At 44.9% G+C, this 20,236-nt stretch overlaps 1 protein-coding gene and 1 non-coding gene across 3 annotated transcripts in view; one reads left to right on the top strand and one right to left on the bottom strand.

Moving 5' to 3' along the window:
* ZNF599 (zinc finger protein 599) overlaps positions 1–20,236 on the bottom strand; it is a 33,616-nt gene that overhangs the window by 6,529 nt on the left and 6,851 nt on the right. Inside the window, exons 1-3 of one of the 2 annotated variants that reach the window (XM_060652074.3) lie at positions 7,539–7,886; positions 4,729–4,855; positions 4,036–4,131 (exon numbers count right to left, since the gene is read on the bottom strand). In XM_060652074.3, coding sequence (XP_060508057.1) covers positions 4,036–4,131; positions 4,729–4,855; positions 7,539–7,556 — 241 coding nt within the window. In that variant the 5' untranslated portion in view covers positions 7,557–7,886. Of the gene's footprint in view, positions 1–4,035; positions 4,132–4,728; positions 4,856–7,538; positions 7,887–20,236 lie in introns of those variants that run through there. The other variant, XM_078438520.2, reaches the window with a different exon arrangement.
* LOC132691389 (U1 spliceosomal RNA) lies at positions 12,457–12,620 on the top strand. Its single transcript, XR_009615739.3, has one exon. It is a non-coding gene; the product is annotated as a U1 spliceosomal RNA (small nuclear RNA).

Here is a 20,236-nt window from a genome sequence, read left to right on the forward strand (position 1 = left end):
AACAGAAACGTGTGCCATATCCAACAAAAATATCAAGAATATTCGTAGCTGTGTTCTTCACAATATTCCAAAAAATGGAGCCCAAGCCAAATAACGGTAAAATGGGTAAATGAAATCTATTCATTCACTGAGACACGGCACAGTAAGAAATAACTCCAAATTTGCAACCGCATGACAGACTTCGGAGCAACAATGATTATCAAAAGAAGACACACAGAACAGTATCATGTATTGTGGGGATCCATTTATAAGTCTTCAAAACTCATCTACAGTCACTGGGTTGAGTGCCCATTATTTTTGTAGAAGGAGATATTAAAAAAGAGGGAGCACAAGAAGCCTGTGAGGCACTGGAAATACTGTATTTTTTTGACCTGTGTGGTGGTACTCGGGTTTATATGAGTAAAACTTCAGGAAGATGAACCTTTAAGACTTGTACATTCATTATGTGTAAGTTACACTTTAGTACAGCAACTAAAGAAAATAGTAAAAAATAGTAAAGGGGAGGCCTAGACATCCTGTGTAGATGTCTCTTCAGAGAATGAGAAAACTCCTCCCGGAAGCTTGGTTGTTCGGGTGAAAGAGAGTCATCAACATTTAGATGCTGTTGGAGAGCCAAGAGCAATTTTTTTTCATGTTTCCCCCAGGGTCAGAAACTTCACTGTGTTTTCTGAGAGAAGATGAATTAGGTGAGAAGGCGAAGATACAGAAGAGGCAAGAAATAAGTTGAAGACTCAAGGTCCCTGATGCAGCAGACTCTTGTTTGGCTTCCTGTAATTGCTAACTTGTGATGCTTACAACCTATTACGATCCCTCTAGCTAAATGCTACAGGGCCTTGATTTTGCTTCTAAAGAACAGAATATGGCATTTGTAACAATGTGGATGGAACTAGAGTGTATTATGCCAAGAGAAATAAGTCAGCCAGAGAAAGGCAAATATCATATGATTTCACTCATATGTGGAATTTAAGAAACAAAACAGATAACCATAGGGGAAGGGAAGGAAAAATAAGATAAAAACAGAGAGGGAAGCAAACCATAAGAGACCCTTAAATACAGAGAACAATCTGAGGTTGGGGGGTGGGTGGATGGGCTAAATGGGTCCGCACTAATGAGGACCTTTCTTGGGATGAGCACTGGGTGTTCTATGTAAGTGATGAATCACTAAATTCTATTCCTGAAACCAATATTACACTATATGTTAACTAACTTGAATTTAAATGAAAAAGAATAGAATATGCAAAATGACGGAATGTAAGAGATGAGGTTTTGTGTCCCATTCATCTTGCTGGAGTCTCTCCCACCATCACTTGATCTGAAGAAGGAAGCTGACATGTTGTGAGGTGCCTATGACTGTGGCTTGTGCCGACCCCAAGTTGTGCCTGGACCTCCGACCCACGGAAGGAAAAGAGTAAATGAGTGATATTTTAACCTGCTATGTTTGTGGTAATGTTGCCACATGGCCATAGATAACACACCTGAAAAGGCAGGTGAAGGTGGGATCTAGATCCACGCTGTAGATAAGAACTCTGCTGCAGAGGTGAGTCTGTAAGGGTGAAAGAGCAGGAAAACCAAGCACGTAGCCTCTATTCTCAGTGTGAAGTAGGCCACAATGCTGAGTTATCAGTAACGAGGCAGGTGGTGATATCTGGAAGAAGGGGAGTGGTTGGAAGCAGACGGAAGACACAGAGCAGACCAGAGGCACACAGCAGATCCGGGGAGACTAGTTAGACTTCTGTTAGAGTCATGCAGGCAGGAGACGACTACAGCTTGGACTAGGGTGCTGATGCAGAACTGACAGAGTTGGTGAAGGTGACAGATTCAGGAGACATGGATGATGAAACGTGATCAACATTCAGGAATGGCTGGATAGAGGGTATGAAGAAGGTAGAGGTGTCGCGGGGTCTACTTTTGCTGCTGGCTTTCGTGACTTATTCGACAGTAAGACCGTTAATTGAAAATTGGGAGATGGGAGGCGTGGGCCAAATCGTGAGGTCCCTTTTAGGATGAGAGTGTGAAGTACCTCTGGAACATTCAAGTGAAGATGTGGAACTGCAGAGGGGGGTGAAGATGTGAGATAGATTCTAGGGGTGAGGGGGGGGTGGCCAGATACTCACTGGCTGAGCAGCCAGAAGGAACACGAGAGGAGAGAGATCATGAACCGGCATTGGCACCTCTCTGTCCACGTGATGGGTCCAGCTGCCCTGAGCAGCTCAGATGTGGGGCTGACAAGGCGAATGTCTCCCTGAAGTTTTGTAAGACAGGAGGGCAAGAAGACAACAAGGCTAGGGATTGTTTCTGAATATGTTTCACAAGTGGACGGACGGATGCATGCACGGATGTACTGCGGAATAAATGAATGAATAGGGAAGGTGGAAAAGGGAGGGATGCAAGGTACAGCTGGAGGTAGTAATCTGCAGCAAAAGAAAGGACTATCTTTTCTGAATTCGGAAGGGAGTCTGAGATAACATTATTCATTATGACTAATAATGCACGAATATTACTCACCTGTAACCTTTCTTACTTTGTCACTTACTTTGGGTCAGGCAGTGAATAAACTTGTTAATTACAAGTTTCCCGCTATCTAATTACATTTCCAAACGATCCAATGATGCAGAAACTATCATTACTGTGTTTTCTAATGTAGGCTAGTTTAGCAGACCGAGTGTATGTTCATCATATTGCTGGCCCCTTCCTCTTGGGCACAAAGCTGAACCACATTTCCCAGTCTGATGCAACATGTAGCCTAATACCCAGCTCTTGTCAATGGAATGTGAATGGAAGTGAAGTATGTGTGCAGGCGGATATGCCTACAGATCTTCCTCAACCTAGGATGGGGTTATGTCCCAATAAACCCATCAAAATGCCTTTCATATACCTAACCTACCACACATCATAGCTTAGCCTGGACGACCTTAAACATGCTCGGTACACTTACATTACCCTACAGTTGGGCAAAATCATCAAAAGGAAAGACTGTTTTCCAATAAAGCGTTGAATATCTTGTGCAATTTATTGAATATTATACTGAACGTGAAAAACAGAATGGTTGTGGGGCGCCTGGATGGCTCAGTCAGTTAAGTGACTAGCTCAGGTCCCGATCTTGCGGTTTATGAGTTCAAGCTCCACGCTGGGCTCTGTACTGACACCTCGGAGCCTGGAGCCTGCTTCAGATTCTGTGTCTCCCTCTTTCTCTGCCCCTCCCCTGCTCACACTCTGGCGCTCTCTCTCTCTCAAGAATAGATACACATTAAAAAAAAATTTTTTAGCCAGAATGGCTGTAAGTGTACTGGTTGTTTACCTGCAGGATTGCATGGCTAACTGGGAGGTGCAGCTCACTGCACTGCCCAGCATCGGGAGACACTACCCTGCTACAGTATCACCAGCCCAGGAAAAGATCCAAACTCAAAATTCCAAGTCCAGTTTCTACTGCATGTGTACCACTTTCACACCATTTTGAAGGGGAAAAATCCTAATTTGCACCACTGCAAGGTGGAGGCCGTCTGTCCTCTCCTTCTCTCCCATTCCCCTTGGCGAGTTGGACGGTGCCAGGGCAACCTTATAGCCCCATACCGACAACAGAATGCACCTGGGTCCCTGAATACGTGGTACAGAGTTCCCCTGCTGATCCACATTAACTATGGCATGAATGAGAAAAAAAACTCTTTATCTGTTGACTCACCTAGACTTGGGAGTTTATCTTTTATAGCAGAGAATTAACTTAGCCTAACTTGTCTATCAAAGGTATAGTGAGGTCATGCAACTTCCCCAGGGTCATGAGGCTGGTGAGTGGCTAAGCATTTAAAGCCGTGTCTTACTCAGTATACTACATTCTAACCCTAATAAAGGCAGAGTGTGATGGGGAGGAAAGACAGGGGAAATATGGCTGGAGTACTCCATCATCAACCAAGACCCCAGGAAGGCCACAAGAAGCAGCTACCCATGGAATTTCAGAAACAGAGATTCCCCCGGTAATCTGTCAGTTGCCATGAAACCCATCTGCCATGACACCCACCTGCCAGATTCTCAGCCACCTACCTGTATAGGTGCTTTTGGAGATGCCTCTCTTCCCTGTCCAGAGTTCTTGCCCAGGCTCCAGTGGGTAGATCAGTTCTGGTTTGGGAACAGGATGTCCTGTGTATGGAAAAATAAATGGGGCATGGGTATATAGGTAAGGACAAAAGAAAAATTCTCAAGTATACAGCGTTCAATCTCATGAACCATGAGATCATGACCTGAGCCAAAATCAAGAGTCCATCCTTTTTTTTTTTTTTTTAATTTTTTTTTTCAACGTTTTTTTATTTATTTTTGGGACAGAGAGAGACAGAGCATGAACGGGGGAGGGGCAGAGAGAGAGGGAGACACAGAATCGGAAACAGGCTCCAGGCTCCGAGCCGTCAGCACAGAGCCTGACGCGGGGCTCGAACCCACGGACCGCGAGATCGTGACCTGGCTGAAGTCGGACGCTTAACCGACTGCGCCACCCAGGCGCCCCAAGAGTCCATCCTTAACCAACAGAGCTACCCAAGCACCCCGGAGAACTATGCTTCTTATACAACAATCCCTGTCATAGACACAGGGATAATAATCAAAAGGTTAGACCAGAATTATGGTGAGGCTGTGAGGAGAGAGGAAGTTGGGTCCCAGAGGCCTTCTCAATCAGCCATGCTTAGAGAAAGAGGATGGAATGAAAGTCCATGGGTATCACTCAGGAGAGTGATGAGGTCTTACCCAGTGAGACCAGGAGCCCACAGGTCTCCAGCATCACCTCCTGGTATAAGGTCCTCTGGGCCAGATCCAGTTGTCTCCATTCCTCCCCAGTGAAGGTCACAGCCACGTCTTCGAATGACACTAATGCCTGCAACGTCAAAGAGAGGTGGTGGGTGGCTGTACATCTAATAAATGAGATGATAACCAATCGCTTGGCCACCAGCGAAAGTCCAGAAAGACCTGAGGCCTGGACCCCTGAGTAATTCCTGAGAACCTAGTTCTGTGCTGGGCTCAGGAGAGAGGCAGATGGTGCCTCTGACAGAATAAAAGGTGTGGGAGAGAAAAGCCTCCTGTGTAGGAAGCCACTGGAGAAAGACACAAACAATGCTAATCTCATATGGGTTGTGAGCAGCAGATCGAAAGTGCTCTGAGATGTTGGAAGAATGGGGAAAAATAACTCAAATAATGACAGTAGCAGCGGAGCCTTTCTGGTCCACACTGCTTGCCTGCATCTGAGGGCTTCAGATGCTGTGTTAAAGCAACCAAAAGCCCGTGGGTCTGGAGCTAGACTCCTGGAGTTTAAATCCAGTCTTGGGGGCACCTGGGTGGCTCCGTCAGTTGGGCGTCTGACTTCGGCTCGGGTCATGATCTCACGGTTCGTGGGTTCGAGCGCCGTGTCAGGCTCAGTGCTGACAGCTCGGAGCCTGGAGCCGGCGTCGGATCCTGGGGTCTCCCTCTCTCTCTGTTCCTCCCCTGCTCACGCTCTGTCTCTGTCTCTCTCTCAAAAATAAATAAACATTAAAAAAAAAATTTTTTTTTTAAATCCAGTCTTGTGAACCAACACATGCTAACTTCTTTCAGCCTCGATTTCTCTATCAATACAGTAATAGTTTATGCTTCATCAGGCTGGTGTGGGAATTAGAATGTTCTAAAAGCAAACACTGCAAGAGTCCAGCACGTGCAGTGCTCCACGGATTTGTGAATTTCTTAACTGTTTCACAGCCCACGAGGTAAGCGCCATCTTCTCCGTTTTTCAACCAGCAAACTGAGGCTCAAGCCAAGTCAACCAGAGTTGTCATGCCTAATGAGACGGGGCAAGATTTGAACCCAGGTCCCTCTGGTCCAGCCATGGTGGGGAGGTTAGATTTAATCTAAGTATGAAAGAGTCCCAGAGGGAAAAATCTTTCTTTCTTTTTTTTAAGTTAATTTATGGATTTTGAGAGAGAGAGAGAGAGAGAGAGAGAGCACACATGCGTGAGTGTGATGGGCAGAGAGCAAGGGAGAGAGAGAATCCCAAGCAGGCTCTGCACTGTCAGCACGGAGCCCAAATTGGGGCTCTGTCTCGTGAACCGTGAGATCATAACTTGAACAGGAATCATGAGTCAGAGGCTTACCCAACTGAGCCTCCCAGGCGCCCCAAGGGAAAAACCTTTCACTCATCAATCACTTATTGGGCACCGGTGCAGGCCCAGCACTTTCTAGGCCTAGGGACAGAACAGACAACAGGACCTCACACTCCAGGGCTGGGGAAAGGTCCCCAACAAGAAACTAAATAAATGAGCCAGATCAAGTCACACGGCCCTAAGGGCTCCAAGAAGCAACAAAGGACAGTGAGGTGACTGAAAACATTAGGGGACTTATGTCCCCAAGGCAGGGCAACCCGGGAAGGCCCCCAGGGCAACCGGGGAAGGCTTCCCTGAGGGGTCACCGGAACAGGCTGAAGTGAAGTCGGGGAGCGGGCCAGGTAAGAAAAGATGAATAACTAAGCCAAGTGGTCGGAGGCAGGATGAGAGTAAACAGGGTGACGTGCTAGAGAGTAACTTAGGGCCTGTTGTGTGTTTACGTCCCAAGAGACACAGCATTCCTGGACACCGTCATTAATGAGAGTCACTTCACAAGCACAGGTTTTCCCCACGATCTGAAAGCAAAGTGTTCCCATGAAAACTTTTCTAAGCCAAAAGGGCAGTAAAGTGAAGAGTATCCCTCACTTTCTGCAAGTTCCCTTTACTGCCACTTTGCTTTTAAGAAAAACTTACATTCGCAACTCTTTTCACCAACCAAAAGAAATCCAAAGAGGATTTTTGTGTTTACCTTACTACTGTAGGTCTCTCCTAAAAGCCAGTGGCAAAATCCACACCTTGGGAAAGTGTAGGAACCTGTATAAGAAAATGTGTTCAACAGGAAAATGGATTCACCGCAAACCAACCTCACTTGTAATACACAGACGGCGCCTGCAGAGTTCAATCCGGTGACTGTCTTGTCTTCCCACCTGTCCAGGGACCTTCTACTGCTATCAGAAAAGCAGCAATTCGAAAAACGCGACTCCCCCTTACCTCTGCTCTAGAGCTCCCATCCCCTACAGACCTGTGGCAGGGATGGGCCAGACTGTCCCCGGAGTGAGCCTAAGAGCAGAGCAGGGCCAGGGAAGTCCCTCTCAGAAGCGCATCCAGAGTGATGTTCTCTGGGTCATGCTGAGCACTGAAGGGCACACGTCACAAGTGTACCCTCTCTGATTCCCTCAACTGAGAAAAATCGTTAATACACGGTATTCCAATTTCAGATTCGACGGAATGGAGGCCAAGGGCAGTGAAAGGCAAGCTGAGGTCAGAGGCAGAAATGGGGGTCTCCCCTGACAACCCCTGGCCTGGATTCAGAACCCGGGGTTGGACGTAAGTAAGATCTGCTCCTCTCCCGCCCCCATTCCTCCAAGACTCCCAGATCCAAGAGCATTAAGAAGGAACGGCCAGGAGTCCCAGGATCTATATCACATTGAGTGGAACCGTGCGAACACCGACCGCAGCGCGCGTGGGCATGTGGGACCCACCACTCACCAGCGCCGGCGCCGCCATGAGGCCCACGGCCGAGCGAGACTTCGCGAAGCTGCGACTAACGCCCGTCCCAGCGGGCTCAGCCGACCCCTCGCCCCAGCCCTGGGCCGGGTGGTCTGGCACCTCGGTCTCCGCTGTGTAAACGCGCAACAAGGTCCAAGGGGCCGCCTGCGGGTACCGCAGGGACGAAGGGCTGGTGCCGAGGCGGGGGGGCAACCCCGTTACAGGTGGAGTCAGGGCTCAAATAGCTCAGTCTGGAAGCCCCTTCTGGGAAGCAGCCTCCCCCGGCGCTCCAATGACAAGCTCCGCTAAGCACAGACCCGTTACAACCAAATGAGGTCCTAGAGAGGACGCCAGAAGTCCCGCCCACTCTGGGGCAGGAAACGCCCCTCTCCGCTCTCCGTCATTGGCTGAGCGCCCGCCTCTGACGTCAGAAACACTCCCTGCTGGGTAATGTAGTTTCTGACTGACTCTTAGTGATGGGGAGTGTACTTCCCATTCTCTGAGAAACGTGGTGTTTAAGTTCCAAAGACAGGGCTATGGCTTTTTTTTTTTTTTTTTTTTTCAACGTTTTTTATTTATTTTTGGGACAGAGAGAGACAGAGCATGAACGGGGGAGGGGCAGAGAGAGAGGGAGACACAGAATCGGAAACAGGCTCCAGGCTCCGAGCCATCAGCCCAGAGCCTGACGCGGGGCTCGAACTCACGGACCGCGAGATCGTGACCTGGCTGAAGTCGGACGCTTAACCGACTGCGCCACCCAGGCGCCCCAGGGCTATGGCTTTTAAGAGGTTGAAGGAGAAGCACGTAGAGTTCAGCAGCCCTTCAGCCATACATAAAAAACAGATCCAGAATCCAACCACTTCTCCCACTTCCATGGCCCCCATACTAGTCCAGCCACCACCAAAACTTACCTGGACTAGTGTAATAGCCTCATCCCTTGCCTTCCTGCCTCCTCCCTTACTCCCAGAATCTGTTCTCCACTCCGCAGCCAGAGAGGCCACATCACATTCAGGAAAAGCCTCTCAGGCTACCACTCCACACCCAACTCTTACTCTCCTGATCTGCCAGAAAGAAAAGAGAGCCGTGATTCTCTGAACATTCCCAGCTCAGCCTCACCAAGTATTTGGACATGCTGGTACCTTTGCCTGGGATAACTTTCCACTGGTTGCCAGACATAGGAACTGTTCCATATAAACTCAGGACCTTGGGCTTGGGGGTTCCATAAGCATGTTCCCAGCTGAGGTCAAAGAAGATGAGACTCTGCCTTCTAATTTCAGCTCAATGCTGTAAATAAGAGTCCTGTGAATGATATAATTACTGCCACATTTTTAGTGAGGTTGAGCTCTTAGTTGGTGATGTTGCTGTTTAAAATGGGCCGTAGACACAGTGCTCAAGTGCTGTCTGGTGTCCCAAAGCACAAGAAGGCTGTGATGTGCCTCATGGAGAAAACACATGTGTTAGATAAACTGTGTTCCGGCATGAGTTACAGAGCTGTCAGCTATGAGTTCAATGCTAATGAATCAACAATATATATTAAATAAAGTGTCTCCAAACAGAAACATATATAAAATGACATTAAACATTGATCTATTGATGAAAATGTTGTGCAGGGGCTTACAGGATCCTAACCCTCCAGTTCCCCTAGGAGCAGTGATTCCATATTCACTAATTCAGTGTTTGGGGTGACTTTACAGAACATAAGCTATGGCAGAAAATGCGAATAGACTGTAGCTGGTTTCCAGGGACTATTTAGGGGCACATGCAAAATGTACGTCGTATCATGTGTAGGCCAATGTTGGACAGTGCTGCAGAGAGAACAGTGGAGAATAGGTGAGAGATGGAGGCCAGACAGGTGGGGGACTCAACAGGGACCAGAAGTCAGAGTAAAAATGACAGGCTGGCAAATGGGGAAGCAAAGGTAGAAATGTGGTGTGGCTAGTGACTTTGATAGGGAAAAATCTGTTAGGAGATGGCCAACAAGGACTGATAGGGGAATTCCAGTCCCTGCCCGAAGACTCCTGTTCCGGGTTTTTCTTCCTACCCCGCTTGCCTCGCTCTGGAACAGGCTATAAATTGTCCCCGCTACTGATGCTCTGGGCTCACACCTCTGGAGAATGATCTCCTCTGAGCCCACCGGTGTAAAATAAACCTCCTGCCTTCCAAGATCTCCGAGTGCTGCTTGGTTCTTCCGCCCAGTGATCCAGACCACTGTCCGTTGCAACTTTGATATGAAACAAATGGTAAACATGGGGCAGTTTGCCAGTACATTTGAACTAAGCCTTAACATTATACCCTCCCCGGGTCCCCACTTAGCAGGACCTGGCCCACTGTGAACTTCCCTGGCTGCAGCTGTACTTGTGTCTGCCTGGCCAAGCGCTGGGGGCTTCCGCCTGACCCTGCGCCAGTCGGGAAACTAAACGGGACCTGGAGGACACACAAGTCCTAAGGAAACATAGGGAAGGTGAACAACCTAGCACACACAGAACGTGGGAACTACAACTAACATAGAGAACTGTTGAGGAAGTATCTCTCAGGCATAGCCTGGCATTGACCACGTCAGTGCCCAAATTCTTGGCACAGGCAGACCTCAGAAATATCAGGCGGAGGGAGGGGGAAGAACTTGGGGTAGAGAGGTGCCGCACATCCGGACACAGTCACCTGACTAGAGAGAGGCCAAGCTGGGTGGGAATCATTGAGCAGACTGGAAGAGTTCTGACTCCTAAAACTTCTGCTGGGCTTCCAGGCAGCAGACAGCAGGGCTGCTTGGGAGAGGGAACAGTGGAAATAGCCTATCCCTGACACAACACTTAACATAGGGAATCTGGGAATGAAGCAGTCCTCATTCCCATGGTCTGACTGTGGGAAGGATAGAATAGTCTCTGGGTAAAAGGGGAAGTGAAGAGCCCAGGCCAGGATGGGGTGAAAGTGAGGGCCTTAGCAGGTGAGACTAAAAGGGCAAAGTTCTCCAGCATCATGTCATGGTAGAAGAGTCTCTGAGCCTCATCAAGAAACTCCCACTCTTCCTAGGAGAGGGACACAAACACATCCTCAAACATCACATGGTCCTGCCATGATGGAGACTAGCAAGCCAGTGGTCAGCCTCTCTCCTGAGGAACCCTGTACTACCCTCCACATGCACCCACTGCTCATGCTTCTGCCCAGATCCCCAAATCAGGAACATGGGCCGACTCAGGCCCAGGCACTCAGGCCGTCTCAGGCCCATGAGAGGTGCCCACTCTCTCATCATGGTGATATTGACAGCTGTGTCCAGCCCACAGCCTCAAGAGGCAGGGGGGAGATGGATGCCATCTGAGCTCTGGGCCGTCCCTTCCTGAAAAGAACTGAATTGCCAGGTCCGAGGTTGAAGATTTACCCCTATGCTTCCTTCTAAGAGTTTTGTAGTTTTACCTCATATATCAGATCTATGCTCCATTTTGAGTTGAACATTTTATACGGAGTCAGGTAAAGTTCCAACTTTATATCTTTCATGTAGATATCCAGTTGTCCCATCACCATTTGTTGAATAGACTATTCTTTCCCCATGGAATGGTCTTGGCCATCTCGTCAAAAAGCAATTGATCATATATATACATATATATATATATATATATATATATGGGTTCATTCTTGGACTCTCCTATTTTACTGCCAGTACCACACTGTTTTAATTACTATACATTTGTAGCAAGTTCTTTTTTTAAAAAAAAAAAATTTTAATGTTTATTTATTTTTGACAGAGAGACAGAGAGAGAGACAGAGCATGAGCAGGGGAGGGGCAGAGAGGGAGGGAAACAGAATCCGAAGCAGTCTCCAAGCTCTGAGCTGTGAGCTTCGAGCTTCCAACACAGAGCCTGACGCGGGGCTCGAACTCACAGGCCGGGAGATCATGACCTGAGCCGAAGTCGGACGCTCAACCGACTGAGCCACCCAGGCACCCCCATTTGTAGCAAGTTCTGAAATCAGGAAGTATGAGCCTTCCAACTTTGTTCTTCCTTTTCTAAGATTGTTTTGGCCATTCTTGGTTCCTTGAATTTCCATATGAATTTGAAAATCAGTTTGTCGATTTCTACAAAGAAACTAGCTGGGATTTTGATAGTTGAATCTGTAGATAAATTTAAGGAGTATTGCCCTCTTAACAACATGGTCACATGAGCATGGATGTCTTTCCATTTATTTAAGTCTTCTTTAGTTTCTTTCAGCATGTATGTGACTTTCCATATACAAGCTTTGGTTACATTTATTTCCAAGTATTTTATCCTTTTTGATGATTTTATAAATGAAATTGTTCTCTTAAATCCATTATGGGTTGTCCATTGTTGGTGTTACCAACACTCAAAATCAGTTGGTTGATTATGGGTTGATTTCTTTATTTCAGCAGTTTTTTAAGATGTTATCCTACTGCCTTGTGGTATCCATGATTTCTGATGGGAATTGGCTGTTGGTCTCAGTGAGAATCCCTTCTAGCTTTTGCACTGCTGGTGGGAATGGAAACTGGTGCAGCCACTCTGGAAAACAGGATGGAGGTTCCTCAAAAAAATTAAAAAAAAAATAGAACTACGCTACGACCCAGTAATTGCACTACTAGGTATTTGTCCAAGGGTTAGAGGTGTGCTGTTTCAAAGGGGCACATGCACCCCAGTGTTTATAGCAGCTATCAACATAACCAAAGTATGGAAAGAGCCCAAATGTCCACTGATGAATGAATGGATAAAGAAGATGTGGTATACACACACACACACACACACACACACACACACACACACACAATGGAGTATTACTCAGCAATCAAAAAGAATGAAATCTTGCCATTTGCAACTACGTGGATGGAACTGGAGGATATTATGCTAAGTGAAATTAGTCAGTCAGAGAAAGACAAATATCATATGACTTCAATCATATCCAGAGTTTAAGATACAAAACATTTACCTGGCAGGGGAGATTCCATGATCACGAAAGTGGTTTTCCCAGGGCGAGGTCTGCCCATTGCACTCAGAATGTGCTGACCCCTGTGATTTTCCTAAATGTGGGACACTCGACTGCATAACTTGTGGTAGTGGGGGACTGTGTTTGTGCTTTCCCCTAAACAAAAAAAAAAATTTTTTAAAGATACAAAACAGATGAACATAAGGGAAGGGAAGCAAAAATAATATAAAAATGGGGGGGGGGGGCAAAACATAAGAGACTCCAAAAAATAGATAACAAACTAAGGGTGCTGGAGGGGTTGTGGGTGGGGGAGATGGGCTCAATGGGCAAGGGACATTAAAGAGGACACTCGCTGGAATGAGCACAGGGTGTTATATGTAGGTGATGAATCACTGGCTTCCACTCCTGAAATCATTATTGCACTATATGCTAACTAACTTGGGTGTAAATTAAAAAAAAAAAAAAAAAAAAGAATCCCTTCTACATGATGAGCCACTCCTCTCTTGGCTTTCACAATTTCTGTGTTGGGTTTATGACAATTTCATTATAATGTTACTGGGTGTGGATCTCTTGAGCTTATCCCATTCGGAGATTTGTTGAGTTTTTTGGTGTTCAGATTCCTGTCTTTCTAAAGTCTGGGGAATATTCACCCATTTAAAAAATCTTTTTATTGATTTATTTTTCAGAGAGACAGAGACAGTGTGAGCAGGAGAGGGGCAGAGAGAGGGGGGAGAGAGAGAATCCGAAGCAGGCTGTGCACTGTCAGCCCAGAGCCCAACATGGTGCTCGAACCCACAAAATCATGAGATCGTGACCTGAGCCAAAACCGAGAGTTGGACATTTAACTGACTGAGCCACCCAGGTGCCCCAATATTCAGCCTTTTTTCTTAGGATATTCTTTCTGCCTCCTCTCTCACTCTCTCTACTCTCCTTCTAGGATTCCCATTATGTTGGTATCCTTCATGTTGCCCCACAGATACACAAGGCTCTGTTCATTTTTCTTCGTTCCTTTTACTTTCTTCTCCTTAGCTTAATTTCAATGGACCTATCTCTAAGTTCACGGATCATTTCTTGTGTCTCCTCAAATCTGCTGTTGAAGCTCTCTGATGAAGTTTTAATTCTATTATTTATTGTGGGTGGTCACTGAAGTCTCTGTTTTATTAGCTTAATGGTCAGATAGCTATTTGATAGGGACTTCTTTAAATGCCTGGAGACAAAGACAAAAATATACTCTCCTATCCTTTATAAATTTCTTGGAGTAGGGCCTCTCCTTCACTGCTTAGTCATGCCTTTTACATTTCGGCCTTAGCCTTCATTTTCTTTATGTGGAGCCTAAAGATCATCAAGAGGTGAAACCCTGGGGTCTTTTCAGGTGTCTTCTAAGCACATACTTGCCCTGGGAATGTACATGGCCTTCTAGATTCTCTGGTATATGTGGGAGCTTTTCAAAGCCCTTAGTCCTCCTCGTACCTCCTCCAACAGGCTTCTTCTAGACATTCTGGTCTGTCTACTGCTTCCAGTGTCTGTTATCCCAATCCCCTGGCACCAGTGGCTAGTATATGCTTTTAGTTGTTTTTGGCAAGTGCTGCTTGGAAGACTACTCCAGCCTTGAGAAAATTCCAAGGCTGCCAAAAGAAAAGCAAATAAACTCCCGTGTCGAACCCTCAGAGAGCTGCAGTTGGGTCAAAACGCACAACCACAATTCTCTGAGAATGGATCCATATGGCCCCCTTCATAGGAAAAACACCCATCCCCCTCTGTCAGTAGAAGCCAAGTTGACATGAACCAGAAAATGTTTCATTTCCAAAGTTTCCATTGTCTGAAGGATCCTAATGGAGAACAGCCAAGACCCGTTGGTTAAGAATATGGTCTATGGGTCTGAGGTTGTCTCTAGTGAGCAAACTCATGTTATAAAGAAAAAATGAGGGTGGAGTTTTTTAGGATGCCAGCTTTCTTTTTTTTTTTTAATTTTTAATGTTTATTTTTGAAAGACAGAGAGACAGAGAGACATAGCATGAGCAGGGGAGGGGCAGAGAGAAAGGAAGACAGAGATTCCAAAGCAGGCTCCAGGCTCTAAGCTGTCAGCACAGAGCCCAACGCAGGGTTCGAACTCATGAACCGAGAGATCATGACTGGAGCCAAAGTGGGACGTGTAACTGAGTGAGCCACCCAGGTGCCCCCCAGCTTTCACCCAAGTGAGGAATATAATCCACATTTCTAAGTTGGTCAAATCTATCACATTAATATCTAGGGAATATGGGTTTTAATTGTACTCACTGAAATCTAGAGAAAAATCAAAATAGACATACTAACTTCTTCCTTATCCCCTCATAGTTAACTCATATCTCCCATTTAAAATTAACATTGATAATATGTCCTATAACCATACAAATACTTGTTCATTGAAGTAATATCTCAAAAGTAAAATAAACGGGAAACCACAGAAATGTTCAATGACAGGGAATTTGCTGAATAAACAAAGCCTCATTCACACAGTATATGACTCAGTACAGTAGCTTCAAGCCATTACAAAAGGAGAAGGGAAGGGGGAGAAGAGAAAGAAGAAGAAAAAGATGGAGGGGAAGGAGGAGGAGGAGGAGGAGGAGGAGGAGGAGGCGGAGGAGGAGTTGTTAATATATTCCAGTACAGTCTCTCAATTTTGCAACTACTTTTCTAAAGAAGCAGAAAATAATGTGTTTGGGAGTGTCCTTACATAAAAAGAAAACATTTCAAAAACAAATAAAATTAAAACCTAATATATTGGGAAAGAGAGGGGACATACTGAACATAGTGAAGGGGCACATTTGAGAGACAAACCTTTTGGAATCAACATTGTTTTACAATTTTTGCCTTGGGTAAATGTAGCAAACAAAAATTACCCTACAATAAAAAAAGTTAACCTACAATAAAAGTAAAAATGGGTCATAATAACATGAAGCAGAATTTTAAAATGACAACACGTTGCAATAAGTACTTTTCCTCTACCCACAGAAAAATTATGTCCTTTTATTGTATAAAAGAGAAATTTGATTACACATCTGTGGGAGAATATAGCTCTCAGACAACAAAAGATGCAGATTCGGGCTTCTGCTCCAGGATGGAAGAGAACATTTCTACAACAAAAAAGCTTGGTGAACATCAAATTTGTGACTCTATATTTTCAAACCCATCAGAGAGCTACCGATGCAGAGCAAATAACTGGCCTAAAATTTAAAAAGAGACTTTGCCTTAACAGAGCAGATTTGGACACGCGCTCCCCTTGTGTAGATGCATTAACCAAACACCCTCGTTCGACCAGACTGTCTTGATCTCAGCACTGAAAGTCCCATGTACTGGAAGTGCCTTTCCTGGGGACAGAAGTCCCAGTGTTCCGTGACAGGTGCGGAAGTTTGCAGCAAACCCATACACTAGCCAAAAAAATAGGAGCTGAAAGCAAAACCGTTTTTTTTTTTTTGTAAAATTTTTTTTTCTTTTTTAACATTTTATTTATTTTTGAGACAGAGAGAGACCGAGCATGAACGGGGGAGGGGCAGAGAGAGAGGGAGACACAGAATCGGAAGCAGGCTCCAGGCTCTGAGCCGTCAGCCCAGAGCCCGACGCGGGAGTGAGCCACCCAGGCGCCCCGCAAAACCGTTTTTAATGCCAGGTATGGTAGAGATTATTGGCTCTCTGTAGTTGCTGTGGCTGGCCCGGTTCACACAGGAGTGATTTTGCAATGAGGCGTCCTGTGTAAATTATACCCTAACCTAATGTATTTTGCCACAGAAAGTGAAGCAGTTTCTTTATCCACGTTGGTCCCACCTCATATCATTCTTCTGTCTCAGTTCTTTCCTCTTGTCGCGGGTCTATCCCTGTATTTGTTTTCAGTCACTGCTCTAAAAGAGAAATGACCACAAATTTTGTGGTTGAAAACACATGATTTATTACCTTGCGGTCTCTGAGCACTTGAACTCCTGATCAGAAGTTCGAGGGCTCTGCTGGACGTTCTGAATAAAAATTCACAGGGACAAACTCAAGGTATTGGCAGGGGCTACAGTTTTCATCTGGGGCCCTGGGCCATCTTCCGCAATCACGGTTTTGTTTTTATTTTCAGAATTCGTGTCCTGCTCAGGGTTTCCATGCGTCCTCCTTGACTTTGAAGCCACAACAGTGGGTCGAGGGCTTCTCTCATGCTCTGAATCTCTCTTACTTCCTTTTTGATCAACCAGCCAAAGAAACTACTCTGCTTTTGAGGGCTCCTGAGATTAGAATAAGTCCACCCAGATAATCCAGGCAAATCTTATTTGAAGATCAACTGATTAGTAATTTACTGACATATACAAAATCTCATTTGCCACATAACACAGCATTCATGGGAGTCACACCTGGGGCAAAATATCATGGGTTTCAAAATTCAATCTACATGTTCCCTTTGATGTATACATTTGTTTATATCAAAACATATAGATATATCTACAGCTTCTTTAGCAGATTTATATATATATATTTTAAATTTTTTATCAATTTTTTTAATGCTTATTTATTTATTTTCTTAACGTTTATTTTTGAAAGAGAGAGACAGAGTGTGAGTGGGGGAGAAGCAGAGAGAGAGGGAGACGCAGAATCCGAAGCAGGCTCCAGGCTCCGAGCTGTCAGCACAGAGCCCGACGCAGGGCTCGAGCTCACAAACCACGAGATCATGACCGGAGCCAAAGTCAGATGCTGAACCAACTGAGCCACCCAGGCGCCCCAGATTTATATTTTCTTAATAGTAGGTCTGAAATTATTTGTATGACTGTAATAATTTTCCACACAACTCAGCTAACGAGTATCTTCACGTCACTGTTACAGGCTCTAGATGCCAGGCACCTTTACACAGCACAGCTTGACTCCGATTATGGTTTGTCTAAGTTCCAAACAAAGACCTGAATCATAATACTTTGCTTCTAAATAATGCAGATTTTCCCTGGTTTTTGAAAGCAAGTGAATCATTTTGGAGACGTTTTTACTTACCTATATGGGTATTTTCTCTGTTTCACTTGATAGTCACCTGGAGGCTTACATGCTGGGTCTGTGAGGAATGAATCCTGGCTTGACATCTTACCCCTGTCCGTGACAACAGAGATCTCATCTGTAAAGGACCTGGGATTGAAGCCAAAAACCAGGCTTTCTTTTTTAAGTGTTACATTTACGTAACTCTAGCTCTTGGTTTCCGTGCAATCAGTCAGGTATTTTCTTAGCTGCATTAAAATTCACATATTTGTGAATGAAAAAGTTGGATTCCATACGGTTGCACTTCTGTAAGAATACACTTCTATTTGTCCCAAGTTTCTCTTAGAGAAACTCTTAGTATGTGCATAAGTTCGCTAGGGTTGCCGTGACAAACTATCACAGATCGGGTGGCTTAAACAACAGAGATTTCTTTTCTCACAGCACTGGAGGCTAGAAGTCCAAGATTAAAGTGTTGGCAGGTTTGGGTTCCTCTGACGTCTCTCTCCTTGGCTTGCAGACAAGCTACCTTGTCACTGTGTCTTCACAGGGTTGTCCCTCAGTCCGTGTTGTCTGTGTCCTAATCTCCTCTTCTGATAAGGACACCAGTCATATTGGATTAGGGTCCACCCATATGAGCTCCTTTTACCTTCATTACCTTTCAAAAACTCTATCTCCAAATAGACTCACATTCCGAGGTAATAGGGGCTAGGCCTTCAACTTATTTTGAGGAAATACGATTCAGTCCGTAACGTTGTGAATTATGGCACAGCTCTCAGAAATTTAAAACTATTTGTGTAGATTTTCATGAATCTTTTTACAGTTGATACCTATGCAACCACCACCAAAAGCAATGCAAAGAATATTAGTCATGTCCATAGTCCTGACAACTCCATCCCAGTCACCGTGTGCTCCTCCCCCAACACCAAGAGGATTTCCATATCCTGACTTGGAACGTCGGTATTACCTTCCTTGTTGGATAGGTTTTCCTATTGGGTAGGAGTCCCAAGAATATGGTTTGGTCGTGGCTGTTACTGACCTCTATGTGAAGGGAATTATAATTTATGGGGTCTTTTTGGTCAAAGTAAACATAAGATGCACCCATGTTATCTCGGGTGTATGTGCAGTATCCGTGTTCATTGCTGTTGAGCTAGCGATTTATTCATTCCGCTGCTGATGCTCCTTTGTACCGCCCTGTTACCAGTAACACACCCACTGGTTATTTGGTTATAACCACTGCTGCCGTGAGCTTCAGTCCATGTGCTCTGATGCACACAAAGTGCATTTTGTACCGCGGTAGTCTGCACACTTAAAAATGTTCATCGGGGGGCGCCTGGGTGGCGCAGTCGGTTAAGCGTCCGACTTCAGCCAGGTCACGATCTCGCGGTCCGTGAGTTCGAGCCCCGCGTCAGGCTCTGGGCTGATGGCTCGGAGCCTGGAGCCTGTTTCCGATTCTGTGTCTCCCTCTCTCTCTGCCCCTCCCCCGTTCATGCTCTGTCTCTCTCTGTCCCCAAAATAAATAAAAAACGTTGGAAAAAAAAATTAAAAAAAAAAAATGTTCATGGGGAAGATATAAATAAAGATGTCCAGGAACTTAATTGCAGGCTTTCAATACGTAAGGCCAAAACTGACCAAACTAAAGGATAACGCACAAATTACAATCGTGTCTGGGGACGTTAACGCTTCTTTCTCACTAGTTGTCAGACCAAGTAGACAGAAAGCAAGTAAGAGTTCAGAAGATTTATCTTGACTTAGTGGCATTTGTAAATCACTATATCCAACAGTAGCTGAAATAGTAGTGAACGTGGAGTGTTCATAAAGTTGGCCTATATGGGGCCAAAAACTAAGCATCAACAAATTTCCAAGGATTGAACACATATAGGGAGGGTTTTTTCCTGAACACAGTGGAATTAAAGCAGGAACTAATAAAGTATCCACAAAATCTGCAATTATTTAGAAATAACATAAAACAGATGGTTGTGTGACCAATGCATCAAAGAAGAAACAACCAAAAAATTAGAAAACAGTCTGAAATGAATAGTAATCAAAGTTGAGCAAATTAAACTTTATGGAATGTGGTTAAACAGGGCCTAAGAGAATGTTACAGCTTCCACTGTTTACATTAATCAATAAGATATAACAAGTTTCCATCCTAGAACCAGAGAAACAGAAAGCAAGTTAAACCCAAGATAGAAGTGACAGAAATCAGAAATAGAAAATAGACAGCACAGGAAATCAACAACATTAAAGTTAGATTTTTAAGAGACTGATAAGATTGATAAATGTCTACTGAGACTAATCGTAACATCAAAAGTGAAAATTCAAATTACTACCAATATCAGGGCAAAAGGAGGCATTGCTACAGACCAGGAATTGTTAAAAGGATAACAAGTGATTATAGACACCTTTCCAGGAAGAAAATTGCAGAGGCAAATAGTTTTCCTGGTGAATCTCATCATACACATAAGCTATTTTACCCGTGTTCCACAAACTCTCAGAAAATAGAGAGGGGACAGACTCTCCTAATTCATTCTATGAGGTTAATACCACCTTCATACCAAAACATAATAATAAAGAAATGTACAGATTAATATACCTCATGAAAACAGATATGACAATCTTTAATCTTTTAGGAAATCAAAACTTGTCAAATGCAAAAAGGTAACCAAGAATGGCCGAATGGAATTTGTAGCAGGAATTCGAAGTTGGTTTAATATTTAAAATCAGTCAGTGTAATTCACCACATTGAGAGAATACGCACATCTCAAAGCTGTGGGGAAGTAATTGATGAGGCTTAACATAGCTTT

This window comes from Panthera onca, chromosome E2 (assembly GCF_046562875.1).
Source record: "Panthera onca isolate mPanOnc1 chromosome E2, mPanOnc1 haplotype 2, whole genome shotgun sequence".
In the NCBI taxonomy this organism is placed as follows: Eukaryota; Metazoa; Chordata; class Mammalia; order Carnivora; family Felidae; genus Panthera; species Panthera onca.